Source organism: Embiotoca jacksoni, unplaced genomic scaffold (genome assembly GCF_022577435.1).
Source record: "Embiotoca jacksoni isolate LCO1_2020_lvr unplaced genomic scaffold, fEmbJac1.0.p SCAF_23, whole genome shotgun sequence".
In the NCBI taxonomy this organism is placed as follows: Eukaryota; Metazoa; Chordata; class Actinopteri; family Embiotocidae; genus Embiotoca; species Embiotoca jacksoni.
The window spans coordinates 6197935-6221794 of NW_027185374.1; the positions used below are offsets into that span (position 1 = coordinate 6197935).

Consider the following 23860-nt stretch of genomic DNA (forward strand, 5'->3'; position numbering starts at 1 on the left):
CATCATCAGCACCCAGGTTACACCTGTTTTTGTGGCTGATGTGGGTGCATTGTCAATTCCGCCATGCACCTGAAACCTGAGCAGAGAGTGCTCATTAAAGTTGGTGTCAAATATAGGACACTATTTCCAGTGTTCCAACCTGGGTTTCAAGGATGAAGATGATGCATCTCCTTGAAATACAGAGAATTTGATCAGGATATTTAATTGTGGCCAAGCAGAAGAAGGTCTGAGGAGAATGGCAAGGCACGGGTCTACACTTGTAATTCTGACTCTGCTTGATCGATTATGTCAAAGATTTCAGCTTCAGACATCATATGGTCTTCTAAGCCTAAATTCTTCCAGTAGAATTGACAGCTTCACAATTTCTATCACAGCAGCCATTACCTTGAGACAACTCTTCAGACTCACGGTCAGTAACTTATTCAAGAGAGATATTGCAGCTGATGTAACCAACTGTATTTTACTGCTGCATATTGTTGTTTGTTTGTTTAGTGATCCAGTTCTTTGAGTGCTAAAAGAACTGTTACATGTTTTAGAAAAATGCACTTATTCCACTTTTTAGAGAGTTAGATAATAAAAAAAAATCCTGCAGCTGATTAGCTTAGTTTAGCATAATGAACGGGTTTAGAAATCAAATCCCATGGCTGTTGTGTGGGCAGCTTTAACTGGTTAGGCTCAGGGTAAAACAGTGATCAGGTTACACATTAAAAGACAGGACTGCTGCTGGTGTGATGCTCCGCAACTTTTCTTCTCCATGAGAGGGAATAAAATGTTCACAGTTCTGTTGATCCAGTTGAAATTCATTTTTATTTTTTTAAGTGCTAAAGCAAATGTCATGCAAGAAAGCTGATAAAAAAACATGGAATGTTAAAAGTTTCCATATTTACATTAAACATGTATTAAAAGATTTACAACATCAACTCGAAGCATTGTTTTGATCCACTACTGTTTGCCCTGATAAAGTTACCGCATTTAGTTGTGAAACATCAGGAACGTGTTGTGATCGGACAATAATAACACTTTAGATGAGTAATCAACTGTTGACTGAGCGCTGGTGCACATGATATCTCTCTTTCCCTCTCTCTCTCTCTCTCTCTCTCTCTCTCTGTGTGTGTGTGTGTGTGTGTGTGTGTGTGTGTGTGTGTGTGTGGCCATACAACGGTTATTCATTTTAATTCAAGTATCTATAGTCAGTGTTAATAATGAAGAACAGATGGTCGGCCTCAACTCTATTGCCAGCAGCAAGTTTCTCCTGATAACAAGATTCTGACTGCTTATAAAACATGTATGATTTAATAACCTTTATGTAGTACATGTCAGCACAAACATATGTGTTTACATTGAAGAAATGAGCATATGAACACAATGTACACACTCATTAGACATTCAATATGTATGATATAAAGAGTGTGCAGTGCATAATAATGGACACCAATGAGCTTCCAGCATCTGTAAATATAATCATCTGTTGCAGCTTTATGAAAGGCTGTGTATTCTAAAACTTTGTTGTTCAATTGTATTCCCTTTTGTTCCTCCCTGTGAGCATCTGCTAAGAGTGACAGAGGCTGTAGATGTTGTAACTCCGGGCACGACACGGTAGATGAGCCCTCCACCTTCTACAATCATTTAGGAGAAGGTCTCGAAAGGTGACAAATTAAACCATAAGAGGAAAACGATAAAAAGGTAGGACGAGGAGGGAGCAAGGGTTTATGAAGACAAGCTACCCCAGGTCTTAAAGAATTCTCTTCATGCTTCTGCCATTATCCCTGTATGCCTGTCTCCTGTCTCGAGACAGACCTGTGCGCCGCTCAGCCCAGGGATATTAATTTTCAGCCTTAATGTTCTGTGGCAAAGGAATTGGAGTCATCTCAACACAAACAAATTGGATCTTACAGCTCATCTGCAATACGAGACATGCCTGCAGGTATGAGAAGAAAGACCACCTCCAAAAACTGGAGCAGGATAGGACTAAATCTTCTGGTTTAACAGCTTTTCAGTGGTCAAGCTGGGTTCAAAACAAGAGGAGAGAAGGGAGGGAGAAAAGCTACGTATGACATCGATGGTTAATAGGTTTCTGATGAGGTCCAGAGTGCAGCTGGCCAGTGGATCTGAATCTATTTATCAGATATGATTGCTGTAATCTTGTTAGGGAAAAAAAGGCTGAGGATCACCATATATATAAAAATAACAACTGAAATACTGAAAGAGAAAGAAAGAGAAATAACAAGCCACCGAGCAGGGTAAGCACATAGAGTAGTTTAGGAAAAATGTTGAAATGGAGGTGTGATCACAGTTTCAGAACACTCAGGCTATTACACAGCCTGTCAGAGCCTACCCCCGTCGCACTTGGCCTCTTTTTTCCTCTCCTGTTGTCCATCCTTTGCTCATCCTCAGCGACTATTTTGATCCTCTAACTTTCTGGCTACTCGTTGACCTGTTTATCATCTTGTTCTGTTGTACTCTGGTTCAAATGTCAAACGTACAATATACTGAACATGACAGGAAGGAAGTGTCAATACAAAAAATCTCCTGCTGCAGTTGCAGGAGCTTCTACTTTAAAGATCAAAATGCCAAGATTGTGTCAGGACTCCACTTACATGTTGTTAAAGGAGCTTTAGATCCCAGGTAATGATACAGATTTCCTTTGAAGTTCATTCACCTAAATTGGCCACTTGAAGTTAACATTAAACCCATGATAGAGGCTTTGAACTTTAACTGAAGGCCTTCATTTGACAGAGGGAGCATGGAATATGTCTTTTAAAAGAGATACAGCCTATAAAACAGAATATGCAGTAAATATAATAACAACACTGGTAAAATTGCACCAGTGAAAATGATGCTACACATCTGGAGTAAGTCCTTCAGCACAACAGTAGGAAATTACTGCACTCTTCAGTTTTTGTTTCCAATTTAATCAAATTTCCAATCACACGGTCAGCACAGAGCATGAAGTCAGACAAATAGACGCTTTCCTCCTCATCCATTGTTGTGTGCACTTGAGTACATGTCTGATGTACAGTACATGGCAGGGTTAGGGTTTTCACTATTATTTTTAGGCTTAGGCTCTCCGGAGTCACTATAAGAAGGGAAATGAAACACTATAAACGGATTGTTCTCAGTTTAATTACAAGTCTTAGTTATTATCACTTTGGGGAAATCTGACTTGGTTTGATCAATTTGATTGACTGGAATCAAACAACTCAACATATGCCATTATAGTTTCATTAAAATGTGTCTAAATCCGATTGGTATATATGGCCGTATGTGATATCACCTTTATACAACTGAGCCCAAACCATGTGTAATCAATCATAAAAACTTACAGAAATCTGTCATGTAGAAAAATCTGAACTGTTGTAAGTTTGTCTCAACCTTTCAGTTTGAACTATGACTTTGACTCACACAATTGCTCAAGTTTATTCAAAGAAAATCTGTTTTCAGGGCCTTTAAAATCCAACTCTCCATAGTGTCTGCTCTCTGAAGAAAGGCACAGAAATGTCAGAGACATGCCTGCATTATTGTGTTCGTTTACACTCATCAAATCAGTAGGCTCACAAAACGCATCACTTACTCTTCCATCTTCTGAAAGGTACTTTTGTAGGCACTGTGCTCTGAATGACTTTCACTGAGAGCTTACAGTCCAAACCAATCCCCATCCTGTTCACTTATCAGTTTATAACAACTAGTGGTATTTGTTGAGACTTAACGGTCACTTGTTTTTATAGTTTTTCAGGTTTGCCACACGCTTCCAAGCAGCGCCTGTGAAATAACTGCATTTAAATCAGGGAGTGTCTAAATGAGAACGTGGAGCTTTTGATTGCCTGCTGCTGCCTGGTGATGATTTACAGGACAAAACATACGCTGTAAGAGAAGATTGTCCTCGTTCACGTTTTCAGTAGTCATTGAAAGTGCATGCATGCACACCAGGTGGAAGCGGCTCGCTGTTCTTTCGCTTTGCGCACACTGCGAAGCGTTTTGGAGTCCTCATCTCCATCCGCGCCTTAAAACCTCCCCGCGCCCGGACTCATCTCTCCCTCTCCCTCTCCCTTACAGAAGATGTTTTAACTTTACAAAGGCGACTGAATTTCAGTCGGTAGCTGGTTTACTGGGGAGAGAGACCTTCATTTTTTTTTTTTATAGAGGAGAGAAATTACGAGACTGTGGCGGCAGTGTTTTGCCGACCGGAGACCTGTCTGTCCGAAATGGTTGGCTATTTCTTGAAATGAGAAAGTCTGATACATATCTTTTCCTGTGGACGACACCGTCAGCATCCCAGCCATAATGTACAGGCGAAAACAAGCGAGTGTTTGCGTCCTCCAAACAATATCTGGACTGACAAGAAGTCAAAGGTAAGGACATTTTTCATCCATTAAAGCTAAAACATCTTTCCTGTTTTCTCTGTTTTCTTTCACTAGCGCGCGTTTTGGTGTTTTAAAGCTGTACAACATGTGATCGTAATTGTGTATCGTAAATCTTCACGCGCAATATGTTTTTACATTACGCACATGTTCATATGTGAGTGCCAAATACAGTAGAAATAAGTGGTGAGCGTGTCGCATTGCAATGTGTCTTCTAGGATATGATGGAGGAGGATGTTGTTGATAAAGAACTCCACCTGCGACAGCTGGCGCAAAAATACCATTCTCTCATCTTTGTGTTTGTTACGATTGAGAAATGCTTCTGGCATGAAGTCATCAAGTAACTCTGAGCTCTGCTGTCACAGTGCGTCTCTTCTGTACAGAGATTAGTCGGAACATTTAGTCAAAGAGTGAAATCAAGATTCTTTTTTTACATCTCAAACAAAGAAACCCGACATAATTTTACATAGAGCCATAAAGAGGGTGGTTCAATGTGAATTCAAAAGAATGTCATTATTTTCTTTATTTTTTTTTTTATACACGCAGTAAGTAATTTTTTTTATCTGGCAGCTAATTGTGTCATCAATGATTTAATAGCTTAGTACAAATTAAGAGGTATGCAGCAAGGACTCTATTCACACTCTTTAACACAAACACACATATACGCACATCACTTGAGAAGACATTGACTTACATTCGTTTCCTGGAGACACCTAAACATAGGTGACATAACCTTAACCTTACTTTACTCCATACTAAAAATGTAATGCTGTATGTGATAGAAACTTTGCTTTTTGTGCATAAAAGGAAGGCGTGTCCCCATAATGTTACTGTGTAAACAGATCATTGCCCCCACAACATGGGTAGGGCAATTACACAGACACACACACAGGCATCAATCCCCTGCATCTTCTCCCTCTGATCTACCTCTGGTGTCTGGAACAATTGGAAGAGGCTCAAGTTATGCCGGTAATGATCACTGCTTGAACTGCAGTCCTAATAGAATAGAGTGGGCTTGTTTTCAGCAACTTCAACAGTATTTTGAGAAATTGTCCAACTCTGTCTGTCTGTCTGTCTGTCTGTCTGTCTGTCTGCTTGCCTGTCTGTCTGTCTGTCTATCTATCTATCTATCTATCTATCTATCTATCTATCTATCTATCTATCTATCTATCTATCGATATAATAACAAGCACTTTTCTAATTGAATGTCACAAACAAAACACAATCTAAATTCTGTTGTCTTCCCATCTGCTACTAGAGTCTGTGATCAATAGGCAATGAAGACAACTAAGCCAAAGCCTGCCTTCCACTAACAACAAACCACTCTAGCAACAGTGTACATGGCTGCTATTGACAACACCCTCCCATTGAATTATTCAAACACGTGTGATAGAGATGGTAGATTTACACATCAAGGAACACTTTCCATCATCTGACAGAGGTGTGGAAAACAGGAAGCAAAGTGATAAGAGTGTGGCTGTACACAAGAGCAGACAGGGCTCCAGAAGACTGCCGACTCCTCCGTGGAAGGGTACTTGCTGAGAGTTTAATGTTTTATCAGCTCCACAGATAGATATGTAGACGGAGGGGACAGACTATCAGCGGTGGCTGCTGACACAGGAATATGCTTCAGATTAATTTCAAGTGGATTATGACATTTTACACAGTCGCCTTTGATGATAATAGTCCATAAAAGGATCAGTCAACACGGTGTTAAGCCCATTACTCACTTCATCATTTTCTGTTGCTTAATCTGTCAGTGGACTTTCATGTGCTGAGGCCAGGAGTAAGGTTCACTGACAAATATGGTCTGGGATGTATTTGCATTATAAGTAATGAGCTCTCCTGCATTATACCGATTTGTGATCATTAATAACGACCTGGCATTGCCTTATTATGCATATTATACGCCAGCTGCTGCTTCCAAAATTAAATTACGGGAAGATAAAGTTGTTGTTGTCAAGTGCAGCAAGCAGATCTCCACATGCGGCATCCAGGAACAGCTGTGAGAGACACAGCCCGGATGAAATAGGTCGGTAAACATGGCCGACAGATAAGACACATTGGTATTCAGCTGCATGTCGCTACCGGCCTAGAGGCCTGCTTGATAATACTCGCTCTTGGCTTCAGGGTCAGAGGTCCAAAGTGGATTGGCAACGGGCTGACACAGGGAAATAGACTGTGCTGACTGGAGTCTAATGGGGTTGAAGCACACAGATGTATCAGCGTGGCTGGCATGTTAGCAGTGCCACGGTCTCATTCTTACCCTCCCGCACCTACATGCTTACAGGTTGTTCGCTAATCTATTAACCCCTTGTCAGATACCTCTGGGCTCTCTCACACAGCAGCACTGCAGCTCCCGGGCCTGAGCTCAAGCCCATCTCGGTCAGGCCGGATTGTTTTCCTCGCAACAACGATTGCGCTGCCTCATTCGCTTTCAGCCGTACCTCCCAGCTCCTTGTACCTCCCAGCCTCTGCTGTCTGCCAACATGCCCAAATGCACTCAAGCAGAGAATCACATATAAGTGTGATCTCTCTTTCTTTACCCCCCTCTTCTCTCTCTGTCTCTTTGTTACTCTCTCTTTCTTTTCCAACCACATCCACCCACTTGTACACACGTATATTTACTCATGGCTGCACATGCACACAAAGCACATACGCCCACAAACAAATACGCGCGCACACATAAACAAACAAACAAAAAAATCGATGACATTCATCCTCACTGATTCTGAGGTGTCCTGTATTGCTGAGCTTGCACTGAAATATCTTATTTACACTTTAATTCCCATTGGATGAAAAAATAAAAGCCCCCCTTTTTGTACCAACAACATGGCAGCAACGTTTTTGGAAGCATGACAACACCAAAAATATTTCTCCGAGCATCCCTAAGTAATGACATGAAAAGTAATCCGCTGTCAGCTTGTAGCATTTGTGCAGAGTTGGAGTTTTACACTGGCAAAACCAGGGGAGTACTTAGAAGAATACTTATCTGTATCTGGTGGCTGAGAGCATGTCAGAGTTTATTAGCATTTACCGGTTTACATTACATGGTCTGGCAACAGTCTATATTATGGAAACCTTAATGAAGAGAAAACAAACTATTAATTTGTGTCTTGAGGCTCTAACCATCTGACCTCACTGTAAAACTTGTGAAATCTTCAGTTGTTTGAAAGACTAAGATCCCATTTTGTCCCTTTGAAGAGCTGTGAATTTTGACCTTAAATCAAAAATGTGGTGTAGAAGCCAGCAAAAGTTGATTGTCCTTGCAGACTTGAGGCTCCCTTACAGAAAAAAAAAGAACGTGTCATGCAGTCACACGTGAAAGTCATGTGTTTTTTCTCTAAAGGCTGTTTCACGTGGTTATGCTAATAACAGCTGCACTTGCGTATTAATGCAGTGGTGATTTATTGATGTTAAAATACTATTTGTAGCCTCTTTAACTGAAGTGTATATCCTTTGATTTCCTTTGACATTTAAAAAAAAACCACAGACACTGGGTGTGTTCTGTAACAGTTGTCTTTGACACCCTGTTGGAAGCAATTAATGGAGATCAGTACAAATACCAAAAAATACATGAAATCCACAAAATCTGTTTGGATTATTCATCACCACCACCAGGGAGGTCACAGCTCATTTTCAGCAACAAATGGTCACCCTTTTGGCTGTCAGGGGTGCAGTATTTTGTTTTGACAGTTTAGCGAGGCGGATGCCACCACAGGGGCTTAAACCTCAGTCAGAGAGCATCCTGACCCCCCGAAACAACAGTGAATAACGCACGACGGCAGCACCCCAAGTAGATAGCAACCTCAGCATCGGCTCCTCTTTCGCACAAGGTTCTCTCTCTTTTATTCAACAAACTTAAGAAGAGTGTGAGTGTGCGCTCCCCGGAGCTATGCGTGGACCAAAAAGAGAGCACTGATGTGGAACAACAATGTCAGCATATTCAGATGCAGGAGGTCCAGCAGGGAAGGAACCATGAAACCTAGTTGGCTGTCCGGCGCTTTCGCAGCTTCAGGAAGTCTGGGAGCGCACGGCTTGTATTTTATTCATGGCGCAGACAACATGAAAAGTATAGCAAACAAAAATCCTACATTGGGGGGAAAATGAGGAAGCGAAAGAAAGAAAAGTGCAGCATAAAAAGTTAGCAAGGGAAGGGAGTCAGGGAATCTAAGAAGGAAGTGGTGATTATGCTTAAATTAAAGATGGGACAGAGCATGTCTCCCCTTGGGACACTGATTAAGTGGGACCTAGATGTCGTGTTCAGTGCGAACATATTCCTAGAGTTCATTGCATCACAACTTACAATTTGGAGCTCAATAAATTGGCAGAAATAAGTAAGAGACCGTCTGAATATTTTCAGTAATGTATCAATGTGTGGCACAGAATATAAGAGGCTGTGCACAATAAAGGACAAAATGTGTTTGTTCAGTAAGAGGTCTCTGACCACAATTAATCAGCGGACAAAAAAAATACGGGGAATCTTCCACGAGACGATTAGTACGCAAGTTATTAACCTGTGAACGAACAATCTATTATCCTTATCCCATCACCGCAATGCCATTTTGCATTATGTGTAATCTTGTTGTCTCCAATAGAAAATGCATTACCTTCAAGCATTTGGAAATGCAGCAGTAAGCCAGCCATACACGATTGAGGTCAGCAACCCAAGAAATAATCTGCTTTTGGCATTTCTATTTTAAATGCAGATTAATCAGACAGAGGTTAAAGGTGACAACTGAGAAGCCAAAAACTCCAGGTCATTTTTGCAGTGGGAAATAGCTAGGAGGGGAAAGAAGGTTAGAATTAATAGTTAAATGTAGATGCATTATTTTACAGCCAATCAAGGCCTGTAAATCTAGGAGAAAGTATTCGGTTTATCCTCAGAAGCACTTGTCACCTCAAGACTGACCTCTGCGGTAGCGACCCCAAAAGCAAACATCCACTGAAAATTCAGATTAATTTTAAAATTGAAGTGAAGTAAAAAATAAATTAAATATTTGTTACCATAGAAATGAAGCAGACATTGCCATCGTTTTGCTTTTTTTTTTAATTTTTTTTTATTTCTGCGAAGTAAGTGAGTAAAGTTAATATTACCATAGTGGATTTTTGTAATTTGTTCTCATCGTAAAGAAAATGTACAGCCAATATCAGATTAATTACAGTAGAAATATCCGCCATAGATTGGTGAAAATGTGGAAGATTACAGTCCTCTGAGGTTCATGGGTGTAGGAGGCTTCAACTGATGCATATCAGACAGTGAGGCTGAGGACACCTTGATGACGCCTATTAACACCCGAGCATCGTGGCGATAACAATCAAATTGGGTTCGCAGAACACACACAGACACACAGACACAACGAAGGATTGTGTGCCAAAATATTCTAAGTGGATGGAAATGCTATACTATTTTGATGTTAATACTCTGGTGTGTGTGTGTGTGTGTGTGTGTGTGTGTGTGTGTGTGTGTGTGTGTGTGTGTGTGTGTGTGTGTGAATATTGCTATATGTGTCTAGAGCTGGGAAGCAAATTATACTTAATTGAGATATCTGCAGGGTGCAGCTCTTGACATGCGGGGTGCTGTAAAAGTTGTTGCTGCTGAGGGAACGACAGCTAAACTTTGATCTGACGTGAGCATGTGTTTGGTAAACTGTTACCTGCTGCTACACGTAAAATAAAAATCCTTCTTCCAGCTTTTCCACTCGATCTAAAAACTCTCCCTCTCTCTGTTGCTGTTTGTTTCCTCTGTAGATCTCAGAGTGCTTAATGCCATTAACACCCATATCGAGGTAGACGCCCGCCGCTGAGGAGCCTATTTCACCCGTCACTCTTCTGTCTCCCTACTCTCACTGAGAACATCCTGCCACTCACTTTTTGAGCCCCGCTGTTGTCATGGAGAATCTCAGTGAGCTCCAGAACCCGCTGCTGGACAAGAACAGTAAGCACATGGTTAACGGTTATGGGGGAGAGTTCCCCAATAACCAGTACCAAGAAAACATTATTAATTACTTCGCTGGAGGAGGTGGAGGTGAAGGTGGAGGAGGAGGAGGAGGAGGAGGAGGAGGAGGAGGAGGAAAAGTGAATAATGGCAATGTAGTGAGCGGAGGAGGTTACAATACCAATGGGAAGATGAAATCTCAGCAGCTTTTGGACGCCACCTCGCTGCACCTGGCGGTGGAGGCCTTCTACAGGCCCAACTTCATCCTGTACAAGGAGGACAGCGGCAGTATCAAGGCTAAGGAATACAAAAGTGAGTGCTGTGAGACCACCTTCACGGAGAAGAAGGCGAAGGAGGTGTCCAACACAGCGGGGGCAGAAACGCCCGCCACGGAGGATCCTCAGGCGAAGCTGCTGGAGGACGGCGAACACATCAAGATCCAAACAGTTTCCTACGAGGTGGAGGAGGAGGAGTACGTGGAGTATGAGGTAAGAGAGAGAATGCATGAGTAGAATGAATGAAGAAGCTGTGAAGGCTTGTATTGCCCAGAATAGATTTCTGTAAGCTGTAGAGATGAGCCACAGAGATCATTTTTTACAATATTCAGTGTCAGATTTGATCCTTGTAATGTTGAAAAAAAAAAGTATGTAGCACTTAACTTTGACTTTAATACACGTGCCATTATTCAAAACAGAATTTAGCCAACCAAGGACATAGCCAACTCATAGTCCATACAAATGGGTTTAGTTTATTAAGTGAATTTAAGACAGCTGCTTGTGTGTCCTGGTGTTTTTCAGTGAATAGCCCGTATCAGGCTGATAATCCAGCCAATACAAGCTTGCGTACCTGTAATGTATTTGTGTGAGCATGCTTGCTTGTATTCCTGTGGTGTGTGTACACTTACATCATCACACCAAAGGATTGGGCTCAGCACCGGGATCAGACTGACATTTTACGAAGCACAAATCCCATTTGATCCACTGACCTTGGCCTCAATTCCCAACTCTAGTAAAATTCATCGTTAGATAATAATAAATCAGCCATTCCTGCCTCACAGAGGGATATTAGGTGCAACAGTACGACAGCATTAGCCACAGTATTTCCCCCCTCAACTGGCACGACCAATAGCACAAAGCACTCCAAAGGATTTAGGGGATTGGACAGGCGGAATAGGGTGTTGAGAGTCGACCAGTCTCCTGTAGCACCTAATGGACTGGCTGCCACACACCCGAGTCCACCAGAATTAACCTGGATTGCTGTGATAAACATGTAGCTGCTCCAATGCAACGTGACATGGGTATATATAGCTTTGAGGGCTCACTCAGTGTATTTGACAGAATCACTGAAGAAAAAGTCATTGGTGAAAAATGCAGTTCTTTATTTACACTTCCTCTGCTTAACTAATCCTTGGAGAATGAGATAAGAAAAGAGCAAATGACCTGCACATTTTCTGACATGAGAGTTTATTCCTTTCTACTCGTTCACTCGTAAACTCGCACACAAAAAGGGAAGAGATGAGGTGGACTCAGTGTCTCTGCACAGACTACTCGCTGCTCCTTTTAGCAGTTCAGAGGTTAAGCAAAAATATTACCATATTGTCCATATTTTTCCGCACACTTCCTGTTCATGAATGAACAAGTGCATAAAAAAAAAACATTATCAGGCCCTGCAGCTACTTTTAACATGTAAAGAGGACGATGCACAGAGGGACTCATTATGTAGCCTCCCTACAGGAGATCATGGACACCACAAAGTGCGTGGTGTCTCCACCACCCTGCCCACAGTCTGACACATTGCAAAGACATCAGACTAGAAAGCCCCTCGCAGACATGCACAGACTGGTTGGCGTTCTGCAGTACAATATGTATTCACGATGCAACGAGTCTGAAATGCATGTCGGCAAACACAGAACAGTCGTCTTCCAGCCATTTTTATTGTTTTATGTTTATTTGCTCATCTTTACATATGGCATCGTACCGAAAACAACGAGGGCAATATGTCGTTTTGTTGATATCTTTGGGAAGGTACTTTATGCAATTTTCTTGTAAACAAGCAAAAGTTAAGTGTACATTTAGTGACTCTCATTAAAACACACTATGTGTAACCATTAAGTCTAAAGCCATGTCCACAATGCTTAGTGTGAGCAGCACGTTTACAGAGCCCCAGCAGCACCAGGACTCTACTTGTATGGCCACTAGGCCACCTCATGGCACACTATGTGGTGGACTCGTGGCCAATCTGAATGTATCTCATCTGTGTTTACAGAGCGGGTGTTCAGGTGAAGTATTGATCTGTAGGTCAGCAATATTTTCGAAGCTTTCAGAGCCAGTATACAATTTAGCTCATAAAAAGCAGTAAAATAGACTTGAAAAATAAAGATATGCTTCAGGTGTATATTGCACATTTATAATGACAAGTGTCCTTGATTAGGTCTGAGCCTAGCTATCTTCGAGACACTCATGAGAGCGATGACTAAGCTATCTGAAATGAGTCTGCTGAAACATCCTGTAATTATTGGATATTTTTTCTTTCTATTCTTTACAGAGTATTTTTATTTGTGTTTTCATCCATGTTTCCTTAGCTTGTCATTGTCCTCGTCAATGCCTGCTAGCGCAATGCCACAAGTATTTGTCCATTACTGCCACCAACTGCAGCTCAGCAGAAGCAGAAGCGTTAAACTTTTGAAAAGGATCGTGATGCCCATATGCTTGTGCATGAATGAGACACACAAAATAGGGACTCACTAGTAAAAACATTGCTGGTAGCCAATAGGGTACCTTTAAAGGCCGACTCGGACTGTGCAGAGGTGTTTATGTTCTTTATTTTGTTGTCTGAGCTTTTGGTATAATGATGCTATTTACATAATTGTAAACTGCTCATTAAGGTTTTTAATCATGCCTGCAAATGCTGAAGAATATTTGACCTATAGTTATGATTGGTTATGCGTCAACTTGTGGGATTATAGCTGTATAAAATGAAGCAGGATGATTAAAATAGGAAGTTTGTTTATTTTTGCAAAGTGTCAAAGGTTACATGGACTTTCACATTTTATGAATAATTATTGTTTATTGTTGTCAAATTTGATTTGGTTTGATTTGATTTGTTCCAAGTAAACGTCAAGCATAATGCGGGTGCTCATTTCTCTGAGAATATCGGTGTACAGTGACTGTCGTTGAGATTATTCAGGGAGATTCACCATATTAGTTTATGCGATTTTTGGAAGGTAAATAAGTGTAGAATACTGTTATTGTTTATTGAAAACTTTCACTTGAAAACACGGAAGCACAACTGCACTGAATCTAATATCTTCTTCTCTCTATGAGGACAAAGAAGAAGAAAGGGATAGGGAGTGGAAAATTCCTGAGAGGAGGTTGAGACTGGGTGTGTGATGAATGAGTGGAACATTATAGGCTACCTATAAATACAGGCGATTTTCTGGTATAATTTAAGCTGTCCAGTTCTTCATAGTTGAACCGTGGTCATGTATGTGTACTGCTTGTTGGAAGAACTCTTTTTTTTTTTTTTTTTTTTTTGAGAAGATGACAGTGATATGTCATGTTTTTGCTTTGATTATGGGTTGAGTATGACAATGGTGTGGGCTGGTGAAACATTATGCAACAGGCCCTGTCAGCTTGAGACCAGTGGTACCTGGGAGGGGTGTGTATGGTGATGTGTCACAAAGTGTACCGTTAAAGAACATCTTCCTGCATGTGTGCAAGTTCTGATCACAATGACTAAATACTGTATTCAAAATATGAGGGTTTGCATCAGTATTTAAAAATAGCAAACTCCTGCTTTGCAGTCAATTCATAGAATGACAGTCATTGGCAGATTTACTTGTGTGGACAGTAAATCCACGATTTTTTTTTTCACTGCAAACTTTGTCCTACAGTTTAGTTTTGTTGACCATAAGCTGTCTAGACAGTTCTTACATTTTAGGGAAGGAGCAAGTTTTTAAGGGTCTAATATAGAAAGCTATCGCGGTTACATACTGTGCTCAAGTATAAACTGCTCTTGAAAGATACATTTCAGAGAGTCATGAGAAAGGAGTCAATGGTGTAAATCTACCTTTTGAATAAAGGCATCCCATTAGCGACCGAGCTAATTAGCTTGCTAGCTGACAGTTCACCAAACCACTGTTTGGTGTGACCCAGTCAACAGGGACATATTTCAGAGATTGAATTGCTGTTCCTTTATCTCACTCTACATCAGGTTTTTGGACTCTTTCATCCCTCTGTCCTCATTAGTGAGCTGTATTGATTTAATGAAGGAGTCAGTCAGGTGCAATGGCTTTTACCTGATTCAGCTCAACATTTTGTGTTGCTGTTTCATTTTTCACACTCATACTGCTTAACTAAATCTGCTTCTTGTCTGATGTCTAATCCATAATTATTACAATCCTGTGACGTAGAATGATACATGACTCGCCTTTGCAAATGAATACTGCACGATACATGTTATCTGAAAGGCTTTCATCAACACCAGATGAGAGAAAAATAGTCATCAGAAAGCTGATTCCCTGCTGTACTGTGGCTTTCTATGACTTCAGCAAACAACCGAAGCATATACCTCACAGGCTCTTAGAGCAGTGCATGCAGTACTCCACTACACTGATGTGATCTGTACCTGCTATCTGCAGGGTTCCTGCGATCAGGGTTACAGTATTATTGCCAACTTGGCTAAGAATTGGAGAAAGACGAATTTTAACTTCAGAGTGTTTCAGTAAAACACCACTGCGATGTATATATCGTGTATGCACAAATACAAAAACATGCATTCGCATTCTTTGGATCGGATTTATGAATTCCACCTGGTTCTCTTTTATAAATCTCAGTCACTGTGGAACTGTATGCACACACACACACACACACACACACACACACACACACACACACGCAAGCCTCATTTCCACTCCCACATTAGCCATTATTGAAATGACCTTAACAATTCAATCAAGACTTTGCCCACTTCACCTCTCATTAGAGCTGTCAGCGAGAAGAACTGCAAAGAAGTGTAGTTTAACTGATTGTGGGTCATCGGCGAGGCTCTCTAACAGCAGAACAGCTGTCTTTATGCACAACTGTTACACGCAGCTGTGTCTGTTTACTGCGTCTGTTCCTCTAATTTATCACACGTACCTGTAATTGTTGCAGCGGTATCTCACTCATCATTGTTAAACATCAGAAAGACAATCAGTGATTAATTTATAGCGCTCTTATTAAAAGAAACTTAGGAAATTAGCCTACTTCACAGTTGAGGATAAAAATACACAAAATAATGATACATTTATGAATAATAACTGGCATGTAAATGAAAATCAACTTAAACAGTAGAATTAAGGTTATAAATTACCCATTGATTGATATTTTATTGCTTTGTAGATTAAAAAAAAAAAGAACAAAATCTTGGAAGTAGGCAAATAAACAAAACAATGTTTGACTGTAAACTCACATTTCTTTGATTGTATTTTTTTATTCAACCAGCTCCACGTGCTGTGTACACACTGAGAATTGATGTACAACAGCGTTAACTAATTTAAATCCTCACCACTTCACAAAAAGGAACGTCTGGCTGATATTGCGTATCATTTTCAGAACTCATTTCAATAAAATAAAAAGTGGAAACTACTATGGTGCAATGATGTATTCTGCATTTTTCAAAAGGGTTTGTTTGAAAGGAGTTATTAAATAAAGCACATATTCTGCAATTATCAAAGTACATGAGTAAATTACAGATAGCCTCCAGGGAGAATCAGTAAAGTACAGTGGAATTTTTTTTCAAGGAGATTTTCCCCCTACCTAGGAAATTAAGACAAAAGAAATGCATTATACAAAGCAGCTCTTAATGGTTTTAATTGAAAAAAATTGATTCTCAGCTTGATTTAACCTCACATTTGTATTTTTCAAACACATTTAAGAGCTTGGTAAAAGCTGCAGGGGATAAACCTTTTATTCAAAACACCAAAACATCCAATTATCAGCTCTTGTTAAGATTCACTCTCATTGCATCTACAAAATACATCCTCTGTGTCAACAGCCTTTCCGTGACTTACATTTCCCCAACAAATTTCCTTTATTAGTTGCTCCCTTTATTACTTTTATTTTTTAGAAGAAGAATTTTGCTTTTAATAAGAAACATATCTGTTTGTATATCCTTATGTAACGCTGCTTTCAGTCTGTCACACCTTTTTTCATTAACTTGTTTTTGTTCTTTTTGAGAGGAATATTGGAAAGGAACAACATTTGTCAATAGAAGGTCTATAATGGCATGCACCAGCATTATTAAAGTGCCCCTATGCAAGGTACTGAATCATGCAAGGTACTGAATCATTCCCACCTGCACTGACCTCCATGTAGAACATCAACAGTGAGAGTTTTTGCCTTAACAAGTGACTTTACATGACAAAAACACTTCACATGTCTGTTGTGTCTGTACCAGACTGCCCAGGCAATCTCTGCTATATTAGAAAAAGCGTCTCTGTTTCAGCAGCTGCTTCTCTAAAGCTACGACCAACGGTATGTCTGCACAGTTCCCTGCTGTAATCACTAAATTTAAATACCAGTGCAGCAGATCACACAAGAGAAGTGACGTGCATTTTATATTCATGCTGTCAGAAGATTTCACAAGCATGCAACAGTGCTTTTATAGATGCTGTCAGATGGTTAACAGGTAGCATTTATGAACTGCAGACACATAAAAAAATACTGCTTTTCTTTTTTCACATTGAGTTGTCTGACAAATAATAAGAAAGATGTGAGTACAACTAAACCGCATGGACACACAATTACAGTGATTATGGAGAGAAGAAGGTATACGAAGGAAAAAAAGAAATTTTGAGCCATGTTTCTGCTGCATGTCAGCATTGACAGAGAACCTGCTGCAAACGACCTTTAGATGCTGCTGTGGACATTTATCACATCGTATGAGATATCTGCCTTAAATGGACACTGTAAAATGTAGTGACACCAAGTTAACCCTCGTGTCGTCCTTGGGTCAAAATGACCCGCAGCTGTGTTCAACCAAGTTCTATTTTATTTTCATATTTTTTTGGGATCATTGGTGACAAGGAGGCTGTGAGGGTTTCTTTAAAGAATGATGACCAATGGTCCCAAAAAATATAAAAATATAGAACTAAAATAGAACTTGGTTGAACACAGCTGCGGGTCATTTTGACCCGAGGACAACACGAGGGTTAAAGCTGGGAGGCTCTATGTGTGGGTCTGATTGACAGGAGTGGTGTCAGGTAGATCGTCTATATTCCACATGGTGCAAAGCAAAGACCTGGCAAAGTTAGTACACCTTAAAACAGAGTATTTCCAGTGGGAGTAAGGTGCTATAGTATAAGACAGACTAAGGTCTGTGCCTTTCTTCACATCGCTCATCCCGGCGAATTATGGGGTTAGTCTCAGACTGAAGGGCCAAGTGGGGTTAATGAAGCAGCAGGAATTGATTTTCCTCGATCTTCCCATGACTAACTGCCTTCCACACCAGTATCTAGGTTGTAGACAGCAAATTCTTCAAAATCATGAAGGCATTTTCAAGGCAGTGTACCGCTGCATGACAAGGCTCTGATGAGAAAATAATCATAATAAACATTTGTTCTTCTTTCTTTATTGGATTATTTTCAACACCCAATCTGACTCTTAGCCTGAACCTAGTGCTAGGCTACTAGGCTACCTACTGGTAATTAGTAAAAGAGGAAGTCATGTGACACCATCACGGTACTCATAGTGTACTGCATGTTTCCATATTTGAGAGTGTAAATGCACTTATGCACTCAAAATAGCAAGTGTAAATATTCAAGTATGCGAGTTGAGACAGCCACAGAATAAAGAGCGACAAAGTCTGCGTAAAAAGGAAGGTTGGGGGTTGTGGGCTAAATCAAAACATGGACTTTCACTCAGGAAATGGCTGTTGGTGTCCCATGTGAAAATATAAGTCAACATTTACTTTGTTAAAGTTAGGTAACATTTGTAAGTCACGTAACGTTTTTCCCTATAAGCCTGCCTCAAGTAATTTTGTTGCCTTAACCATAATGTGACCGTGTCACAGCATTAGCAATGTGTTTATTATTGTTACCATGATGACAAAGATACGGCATTATCCAACGGTCATATATGCCGTTTATAAGGGCCACCCGAACCTACCAGTAGGTTAAGTATGCCCCTCCTGGCTGATATATTTGGGGTATTGGTGTTTTCACTTTGTAACCAGATATTTCTTTACGTTACCATGACATATTTTATGTTATTAAAGGAAAATAAATGTCAGTCTTTGCCTGAAGAGACACTGTAGCATAAAACAATCTATCTATATATAATTACAATATAATATATATAATATAACATGACTGATTTATGTATCATGTGTCTGACTTGCTTCCATTTTGCTGGTGCACCTACTGTGCGTGTTTAACAATCATATGTGTATTGTGTCACTGATAAACAGGTCATGTCTCTTGTTTGGCCAAACTGCAGATCTAAAAACAAGAACAGTCCCTCTTTTCTTTCTATAAGAAGCTTACACATTATAACTAAAACATTTCAGGAAAATGTAGGTTTGTCCTGGTGGCAGCAACATGCATACATGCTGTTGTTGTTGGCATCCCTGTAAAGGTTTGAATCCCTAATATCTCCACTCTGGTTGTTTTAGCAACAATTCTGGCTCCAGGTGGAAATGCTAACATTTCCTTGGTAATACATACCACAGTTTTATTCAAAATGACATATTTATTGATCACTTAAGGCAGGAAATGTGCTCCGAGCGGCTACTCAGAAATACAACAGAAAGAAAAGAAAGAAAAATGACTAATGCAGCTTGTGTTTGTTGTGCTCTATATTGCTGCAGCTATATTTGTACTGGCCCAAATATACTTATCTTCCCAAAATGCTTAGTTGTCTTTCTGGAATGGTGGACTCTACCATTGACAATGTAGAAATATATGTAATGGCTATAGCAGAATAAACAATGAAGTAATGAACAGCATCAAAAACCAGGTTTGGTATGATGAAAATTTTAAGGATTGTTACTATTTAGACAATGCCTCCCCCGCCCATGACCCTGGATGTCTTTGATCTTGCAGTCATGTATTCGGTCCATTAAAATGTTAATGTATTTTTACCTGACAAAAAAAATAGCACAACCCCACGTCATTTCTATTTGTCTGGCATCTGTTGCACCATCTCCAGTGCATGAAATTTGCATTTATTAGTACATGTATTGTTCACAGAATAATTTGAACATGTAGTAGTGCTGCTTCTGTGCAACATTCCAATAGAAAATGGCCTCTCAGCAGCTTTACTGATTTTCCTTTTAGACCACACCAGGTTTGATTGGAAGGGTTGTCCACTCGTACTAAATCGGAGGGAACGAGGGAGCTTATGCCTTTATTTGAGCTAATTCGTGGTCATTTTGCAGTTCACTGAACACATATTGTTCCTTTTCTGAAAGGTCCGGCAACCAGTATGAGCATGTTTCATATATTTTAGCAAACTCTTTCAGAGATTCAAACATTTCTCATTTTGCAGTAAATGACAAACTGATCTCTTGGATCATTTCAATTTAGCTATCCTATGGATTGCAGAGCTTGCTCTCCTAACCGAGGAAATTTATTCCACAGCTTGCCCTGTCTTTTCCGAGCTATAGAATATTGTGGCTTCATAAAAGTGTTGGAATTTAACACATGTTAATCAATATAACTTAACAGATTCCATAAGTCACCGGTTTTTATACGTTGTTCCTGAGAAACTCTCCAATTTAATCAAGATAAAGGAAAAATGTACACTTTATTAAAGATTGGGGCATTTTTTTTCTCATTAATACTCTTAAAAATGTATAAAACATTTAATCAAATAATACAAAAATTTAAAAAAAAAAACATTCTGTCATGTTTGAAATATAATCACTTTTCCACAAGCAGCCTTGGTATGAATTCCAGACAAAATTACATACTAATCTTCTTCAGTCGGTTTGTTGTAGGGTGAGGGACCGTTTTAGTTTTTGAAAGAGCAGCTTAAGAATTCAAATTAACAAAACAAAATAAAGCATGATCTCTCTGCCTGTGGTTGCCTTCTGACATCGTTTGCAGAATGAACTGATAAAATCTCATGACTCAGCTAGAACCACTGAAATAACAGCTCGAAATGTCCTCTTTAAAATTACTACACGGTTTTTGAAAATTGTCACTTTGTGAGTGAGAACATGAGATATGACCATATTTAAAGTTGTGAAGAGTTCCAATAGCCTACGAAAAAAAAAGCACAACTGAAACATCACAGCCACAGAAGTTTGTTTAGAGCACACTTTCATCTGTAATGATCACAGTAACACCAAAGGTCCTGCAGTGGCTGTTAAGTATAGCACACCATTAGAGCAGCATGCCTGTGATGGGCTGTCCAATGCAAAATGAAGGTTCGCCCAGTGAGGACATGCCAATCAGAGTAAGGTGGCAGTCTGATAGTCTTTGCTGCCTGGAATGGATTGGTAATAAAAGGGCCATTTAGTCTGAGTCAGTGCATTAGAATAATTGTTTGACGTGGCCTCCTTCACTTCCCCTTGGCAAGTGGCAACACATAGCACAATACATCATGTAAATGGCCATTTGGACAGCCAGGGGGTTGGGTCAAAGGGAAGCAGAAAACTGAGCGAACTTGCCTTTGAGCACAGCTGATAATTGAGAATAATGACTGTTGATGAAGCTACAAAGAAATATGAGGGATTCAATTTTAAAGATTAGTTACTCCCATAAATAATGTATTTAACCTCACTGTTGTTTACGTTAATGTTGTTATGTGTTAAGCAGAGCAGATCAGTGGTAACAATGGGTTTGTATGCCTTTTATTGACAGCCATTATAACGCTCTTCATTTGCCCTGGAATTGTCAATCGGTCTTTCAAGGTATAATGTGCCATGTCTGACAATTTTAGGATCATATATCTGTGATTTCTAACCACATGAAGCCAAAATTCAGACACAATGTGTCACAATGGGTAGCAGAATGGAGCAGGGGGAGAAACACTCACCTACCACTACAGAGAATAAGAGGAGACTCTGGCACAATTGGCCATCCCCAATTATGTGATAGTCATATACATGTGTTTTTTAATTAAACAATTTGAAATAAAAGAGTCTCTAATTCTTTCTTTTGAATAAAAGCACAGTATTGTCTCTTTGCCAAACCTCACTGGTGCTGCTTTAATCCTTGCCTGAATGGCAGCTCAGAGTATTAAAAAGTGAATAATGAGAAAGATGCCTCTGTAATGCAATGAGTTTTGAGTAATATCAGCCCTTTGGGAATGATTACATGTTGCAAATCTGAGCAGGTTTTTTTTTATAGTCAGACATGTAATGATCAGTCAGTTGGATTTAGATGGATTTCGATTTTTTTTTTTTTTTCTCAAAAATGCAAAAAAAAAAAAAAAGAAAAAAGGATCCAGGCTTTTTTTCAGGTGCAGAATTGGCAGGCAGTTACAATACCTAAGGGATCTTCTGCTTTCTATCCACTCTGTCCCTCTCCATTAGTCTGGCAGGTCTGATTTGACACCTTCTCATTGGATGTGAACGTGTAATAGAACCTTGCTCTATTCCAGATTAAACGGCTAAAAGCACCAGCTAATCAATTACCTGCTAAATTATAGATGCAAGCTGTTTCAATGTAATGCAGCTGCAGTTGTAGCGACAGCGGACTTATCTCAGCATGCAGAAATGTCTTCTGGGTATACTATAGATGAAGGCTTTGGATCTGCAAACCTCAAACCTAACATTGTTTAAGACAGTTACTGCAGCTTTTGGGTCAAGTGTTATGTGAGTTTCTTTCATATGCTTAAGCAGATGAAAGCACAGTGGGTTTGTCTTTGTTAAAGTAGCCCACTGTTGCTCTACATGCTTTTGATTTGCTGCACCAGGGATGTTTAAAAGTTTGTGACATTTTTAGAATTTTCCATATTTCTGCATAAATATGGCCTAAACCATCATTTGGATTTTTGCCCAAGCCCTAAAAGTTGATAGAGAACCCTCAGGCTGAGGCAAAACTATCATACTTGGTCGTTTATCTATGCTGCTCACAGGCATTGCATCTTTTTTCTCAAGACTATAAATGACCAAGTTTAATATTTTGTCTCATTTTCTTACAGTTGAGTTATATTTATCTACTTTCTTGACTTGTGTAAAAATCTGTTTGTTTGAGATCGTATTCAAAAATATAAAAAATTTAAAGGGTTTTCCAAAATGTCATCATTGTACTGTTGAATCAAAGTTGAAACTTTCTTTGATTTTTTTCATCAATAAATAACATGCATTTTTAAGTAACTCTTTCTCTTTAATGATTTTATTTGTTAGTTGAGAATTGATAGGAAACACGGGAAAAGAGAGAGGGGGAATGACATGCAACAAATGTCCCTGGATGAACTGGGCACATTGTGATTCATGAAACCCAAAGGTTACAAGTGCTTTTCTAAAAACATGAAATATACAAGAAGCATTCAGGTTTCAAAGGATAATAATTTCTTGTTAGTTTTGTCAGATTTAATCACTGATTTCTTTGCTCCAAAACACAGTTTTGATTGTGTATTTCAACCTGTGTACGCAGCCTGATGTGAATACTAAACGTGATGTGTAGCATTTCCCCGCTGTAACCTCATTACACGAGCCTAAATTGCACACCTGTCAACAAGGGGCCACGAGGCAATGGAAAGAAAAATAACAAATATTTTGTTCATTAATTCACAGCAGGTAGTACATTCCCCAACGACTGCAATGCATGCTTGAGAGGACTGCAACATGACAAAGCTCTTATTATTGTGATCACACACTCTGTGACTGAGTGTTCCTCTGAGGTACCTGAGTGTGGTGGACCCCGTTGGCCTGCTGAGCCTGGGCACTGTGTAAATCACAAGGCCTTATTAACCATGTGGTAGAGCTAGTATTTCTTTTCACCGGCTTTCGCCTTTGTTAGCACTCTATCACAGCGCCTGATAAATTAAAAACCCTTACGATAACGCACAGTCACATCAGGGGCAATGGGCTCCTGACCTGGCATAACTTAACATGAGTATCTGGACTGTGAATACAGACTGATTGTATGTTGCATCAGGATGCAGAGGGTGTGAATAAATGTTGTCTTGTCTGGAGCTGCCTTACAACAGACAGGGAGGCCAGACGATCTGCAGATAACTTTTATGTAAAGCGAACATGCACTGTCTTTTGTAGAGATGTGATTAAATAAGTGTGATATTAAGAGGGCTCCAATGAGTGCTGCCTGTTCTCTTAGCATGTTTTTTTTGTATGGACATATGACACTGCTAAAGATTGTCTTGAAAACATGCATGTTTTTTTGTCATTTCACATAAATTCATACTCATAACAGGATTGTAAATATGCTGAAAATGTAATTTTTGTGTCGCATTGCATATTTAATGGCAGTTGCTCATTAACTTTGCTTATGAATTCAGCGAAGTAATTGAATTCCCTTTGGTTGCAAAGTAGTTTCTTTATGCATCCGGGCCTCTCCACATACTTTACCTTTGTGTAGCTGCACAGTAAAGCAATTAATTTGTGTAATCTGAAC

At 39.7% G+C, this 23860-nt stretch overlaps 1 protein-coding gene across 1 annotated transcript in view; it reads left to right on the forward strand.

The window, feature by feature from the left end:
• Nucleotides 1–3796: 3796 nt before the first annotated feature.
• The window catches only part of syndig1l (synapse differentiation inducing 1-like), a 36959-nt gene continuing 16895 nt past the window's right edge, over nucleotides 3797–23860 (forward strand). Inside the window, exons 1-2 of the mRNA XM_069158498.1 lie at nucleotides 3797–4349; nucleotides 10110–10784. Of these exons, the coding sequence (XP_069014599.1) occupies nucleotides 10251–10784 (534 nt within the window). The 5' untranslated portion in view covers nucleotides 3797–4349; nucleotides 10110–10250. The remainder of the gene's footprint in view (nucleotides 4350–10109; nucleotides 10785–23860) is intronic.